Raw genomic sequence first — 5,075 nt, 5'->3', positions numbered from 1 at the left:
CAGCTGGTCTGAGTTGCAATTCGTTGCCGGCTCGTGGTCACCCTGCTTGCGCCACGTGCCTGGGGCAGCATTCATCTGCCCCTGCAGCTGCCGGGACCCTGCGCTGCAACTCCTGCGTCCCGGCGGCCGTGCGGCAGGCAGCCCGGCCCCGCCTCACGCCTCCAGCCCCCATCACCCCTGAGGCGCTCCTGGCACAGCGGCCCGTGGCAAACCGCGTCCCCAACCGACTCTGGCCCCGCTTCTTTGTCTTGTTCACTCCCCAACGCAACCCCGCCAGCTGTCCATGGCCTCCAAGTCCCCCAACCGCGTGGCCTACCAAGGCGTGCCCGGCGCCTACAGCGAGATGGCGGCCCGCAAGGCGTGCCCCGACTGCGAGCCGCTGCCATGCGACCAGTTCGAGGTGGCGTTCCAGGTCAGCAGGACGAGAAGCTGCGCGGCAGCCGCCTTGGCGCTCCGCGGCGGCGATCCTGCCCTGCAGACGAAGGGGCGGCTTGCGCTGTTGCGCGGGTGTGTTGACGCGCCGGCGCCGGTCGGCACAGCAGTGCGGCGGTCACAGGATCACGCCTGCGAGGGGCGTGGCCCCCCATCACAGCTCTGACGCACGCACACAACGCACACACGCACACTTTCAAACATTCACACACACACACACACACAGGCTCTGTCGCAGTGGATGGCGGAGTGGGCCGTTCTGCCCATAGAGAACTCCCTGGGCGGCAGCATCCACGCGGTGTACGACCTGCTGCTGCGCTACCGCCTGCACATCGTGGGGGAGACCAGCGTGTCGGTCAACCACTGCCTGCTGGCCCTGCCGGGCACCAAGCTCTCGGAGGTCACCCGGGTGCTGTCGCACCCGCAGGCGCTGGCGCAGGTGGACGGGTACCTGAGGAACCTCAAGGTGGGGGCAGGCGCACGCTCGCGCGGGTGCATGTGTGGCAGTGGGACGGTGGGTGTGTGGGATGGGGTGAGCCAGGCGGGAGCAGGGGTGCAGCAACGGCTGGCGCGCGAGGATCTGGCGAGGGCGAGGGGGACGCTACGGGGATCGGCGTCGAGCTGTGCAGCGCAAGGATGACTCATGGTGCAGGTGCTGGCCGTCAGTGCAGCAAGGGTGCGGCCGCGGCATACTGGCCCCATCAGTTGGGGTTGGCGTTCCCCGTCGCGTCCAGCATCACGTTGCTATCGGGGTTGGCGATGGGGCTGGACACGAAGATTAGAAACCCCAACGAATGTTTTTGAGTGCTCCCTGCGCATTATCGGCACACCCACCACACGCGCTTGTACGCACATACGCATCCCCTCACCCACCGCACCCCCCACACCTCTCCTCCCTGCCCCGTCTCCGCCGCTCTCACACCCAAAGCACACGCCCCCCCTCCCCCCCCCCCCCCCAAGGTGGTGAAGGAGGCCGTGGACGACACGGCCGGCGCCGCACAGATGGTGGCGCAGCAGCAGCTCCGCGGCGTGGCGGCGGTGGCGTCGCGGCGCGCGGCAGAGCTGTACGGCCTTGAGATCCTTGACGAGGGCATCCAGGACTTCAAGGACAACGTGACGCGCTTCATCAAGCTCTCGCGGTGAGGGGGAGAGCGTGTGCGTGTGGTATGTGTGTCAGCTTTGTGTGTGAGTATGCGTGTGAGTGTGTGTTCTGTGTGCGTGTGTGCGTGAGAGAGAGCGAGAGTGTGTGTGTGTGTGTGTGTGTGTGTGTGTGTGCGTGCGTGAGTGTGCGTGCGTGCGTGCGTGTGTGTGTGTTTATGTGTGTGTGGGTTTGCGTGATGGGGTGCTTTTGGGGCGTAGTCTGGTACCACAGGAAGGAGTTTCCCGGGGCAATTGTGTTGATGAGACTGGTCGGATTCGATGTGACAGGCTTTGTCACGCCATATCGTGTGTTGGTGACGGGGGGTATGTAGGCATGCGTGCCCGCGCCCACATGCAAGTGGGTGCATAAGGTGTGCGGGTGGTGGGACGACCGTGCGGCGCATGCAGCAACCCGTCCACGCTGCTAGCAACCACCCTGCCTACCGAAGGTCCCCCTATCCAGCCACGCGCGCCCCCAACCATGCCCCGCTGCCCCGCTGCCCCGCTGCCCCGCTGCCCCGCCCCGCCTGCCGCTGACGCACCCTCTCCTTGACGCCGTTCGGCCGCACCACTGCCTGGCCCCCAGGGACCCCCTCGTGTCAGCCGACGCTGACGCCGAGGTGCCCTACAAGACGTCCATCGTCTTTTCCCTCAAGAAGGGCCCCGGACAGCTCTTCAAGGCCCTCTCAGTCTTCGCGCTCCGCGACATCGACATGACTAAAATCGAGTCGCGCCCGATGCGCACCAACCCGATCCTCACCGTCGACAAGGCCTCGGTCGACGGCAGCGTGCCGGCCGGGGCGCAGCGCTTCAACTACCTGTTTTACGTGGATTTCGTGGGCACCCTCGCGGAGCCGCGGTGCCAGAACGCGCTGCGCCACCTGCAGGTGCGCGCGGCCAGGCTCGGGACGCACCCTCACGCACGCACGCGCGCTTGTGGTTGCACTTTACCGAATTAGCACTTGAAGGGGCGCCGGCGCGGGGAAAACACCTCTGACGGAGCATCTTTCCTGGAACGCTCAAGCCACGGTGTCTGCACTGTGCTCTTCAGCAGCGCAGCGCGCCGCCCAGCTTGAGGGACCGCCGGCCGCCCTCCGCCCCGTCCCCTCACCCCATTATCGCACCCCACACCACCACTCGCGCACCCGCAGGAGAGTGCGCCGTTCCTGCGGGTTCTCGGCAGCTACCCGATGGACGTTGAGCTGGGGGTCAATGACTCAGACAAGCCCGTCGGGTTTGACGCGGCCGCCAACTGATGGTGCAGCCGCTCTGGTGGCTGTCGTCCCTTGAAGCCACGCCGACTGTGCGCGGTCCGCGCAGCAGTCAGATGTGGCATCCCCCACGCGCTTTGACGCGGCGCGCCTGCCGCCTTGGCAGCAGGGGGCTGATTCTGCTGTTACCAGGGGCGCCTGCTGCCCCTGGGTTCTTGGGACCTCTGTTGGCAGGATATCACCTTATCTGACGGTCTGCTGTGTGCGTGTGTGTTTATGGCACAGATTCTTCCCCCGCCCCTCCTCCTGCTCTTGATGCTTCCCTTGGCTTGAGGGTGGCTTTTCACACGCTGCGGCTGCACCCAGGGCGACGCTTTTGGAAGCGAGCTGCACCGCCACCATCAATCATTCTGCAGAGGGCCCGCTGGACTGCTTTGCTGCAAACAAGCAAAGATTTATTGCCACAGGCCGCTGGCACTTCTGCCCGTTGTAGCCGTGTTACGCATCCCCAAGGCTTCCCTCTCAGTGCCAAATGCACACTGAACCTTGCTTGCCAAGGCAACACCGGTGCCTATTATGGTGGCACATCAGATGTCGGGTCGTCAAAGCTGCACAGGCCTCTGGAACTGCTGCTGTGGGTGGGTGACGGTTCAGAAATTTGGTGGGTGTGATCGAGAGGCGGTGCCTTGAGGATGAATGATGCGCGGGTCTCCCGGGCCTGATGCGCACCCTCATACAGGGCTCCGGCAGCCCGGAGCAGGTGGCACGCAACAGCTAGAATCCAAAAGCCCAGGCAACAGCGGACGATGCATTGACGCGGCTTGGAGCTCAGGGGCGCGCACCTGATGCGGGTGGCTGGGGCCCGGGAGGGGGGCCAGCGCGCTGGTGTGCTCCGCAACCGGCCTGATGCGGTACGCAAAACCCTGGCACATATGCATCACGACAGCTGTAGGCCAGGACGTGCCGCGTGGACGTCACCCGTGCATGTGAGCTGGGATACTGGCGCAAGGTTTCCATGGAGAGCGCTCTGAGCGATGTCGTCCTTCCAAGCGGGGGATACACAGGCCGCCGCGCAGGAGACCTGGAAGTTGTCGCTGAGCGGACTGGCGGTGAAAACAACGGTGGTGGCAAGAACAACCGCTGCTGGTAAGGGATGGTGGTCGGGATATCGCTTCTGACTAGCTCACAGTGCACGAGCAGTTGGCTGTGGTAGCAAGGAGTGGTTGGCCGGCTGTGGCGCTCGCACAACGCACATGCATGATTTGGAATATTTTTGGTGCCACCTATCCATTGCTGTGAACCCCACACGGCAGGAGAGCTCCCAGACCATTCACAAGCAGTCATCTACTAGCTTATAGTATTTGACCTTCTGGTCAAAATGCTGCACTGTGCACCACAGCCAAGGTTTGAGTGTGCGGACCTACACATTTCAAGTAAAATGATTTTATGTGTGCATTCTAGCAACACATTGCACAGAATTCCCGCGAGTACTGGCTGCAGCGCTCCAAGGCTCCATTGATGAAGTGAAGCGCAGTCATCAGGCCGGCCGGGTACGGCAGACCGCGCCTTGCAATGTCAAGTCTGAAAAGCCTCGGCCGGGTGCAGACCCTCATTATGAATCTCACACCAAATTTATTGTCTGCACCAGGGCGACTATGCTCTTCACGACCGATGATCCGTGATCAATGATCTGTTTGTCGCGCTGCTAGTGTGAAACCCCCTGATCGGCAAGCATGGATATCCTGAAAATCAGCCAGGAGCTACAGGACCTCCGCAGGAAGCGTGTCGAGGTGAGCGTCCCCTCCTGGCTTTGGAGGCCAGGTGGAGTTGCGCGTCCCGTGATAAGCCGCAAAGTATGCTAGCTAGTCTGTCATGCACAGAGCGCCTACGTGCTGCCTGGGGCTGTTAGTATGGTGCTGCCGCCGACCACTGGCGCTGTTGCTGCTGCGCCCGCTGTGCACCCACGCCCCCTTCCCCTGCCCCCTCGCCCACCGCAGGCCAAGCAGCGCCTCGACTCGCTGTCAGGCAGCCGCGGCGGCCGCGGCCTCGGGCTCGGCGGCAGGGGCGCGGCTGGCGGCGTTTTCAGCCGGTTGGGCGCCCCTCTCAGAGACGACCCACGGGCCGCCAATCGCGAAGAACCCCGTGGCGGCGAGCGATGGCAGCTGGGCCCGCCCGGCCAGCAGCGGCCGCAGCAGCACGACCCGCAGCAGCGCTCCTCGGTCTTTGATCGGCTCGGGAACGGCGACTCCGGCCGATGGGGCCGTAGCGGCGCGCCAGGCGGCCGCGACGGCC

At 64.4% G+C, this 5,075-nt stretch overlaps 2 protein-coding genes across 2 annotated transcripts in view; both read left to right on the top strand.

The window, feature by feature from the left end:
• Positions 1-283: 283 nt before the first annotated feature.
• MNEG_6763 (arogenate/prephenate dehydratase) lies at positions 284-2,828 on the top strand (the record flags this gene model as incomplete). Its single annotated transcript, XM_014044766.1, has 5 exons — positions 284-412; positions 659-898; positions 1,393-1,571; positions 2,159-2,459; positions 2,724-2,828. The coding sequence occupies 5 exons, from the start codon at positions 284-286 to the stop codon at positions 2,826-2,828; spliced, it is 954 nt and encodes a 317-aa protein (XP_013900220.1).
• Positions 2,829-4,516: 1,688 nt separating this feature from the next.
• MNEG_6762 (hypothetical protein) overlaps positions 4,517-5,075 on the top strand; it is a gene marked incomplete at both ends in the record, with an annotated part of 3,184 nt that continues 2,625 nt past the window's right edge. Inside the window, one exon of the mRNA XM_014044765.1 lies at positions 4,517-4,573. Within this exon, the coding sequence (XP_013900219.1) occupies positions 4,517-4,573 (57 nt within the window). The remainder of the gene's footprint in view (positions 4,574-5,075) is intronic.

This window comes from Monoraphidium neglectum, assembly GCF_000611645.1.
Source record: "Monoraphidium neglectum strain SAG 48.87 unplaced genomic scaffold scaffold01132, whole genome shotgun sequence".
In the NCBI taxonomy this organism is placed as follows: Eukaryota; Viridiplantae; Chlorophyta; class Chlorophyceae; order Sphaeropleales; family Selenastraceae; genus Monoraphidium; species Monoraphidium neglectum.
The sequence above is the reverse complement of the archived record's forward strand: the minus strand, read 5'-3'. Positions and strand labels throughout refer to the sequence as shown.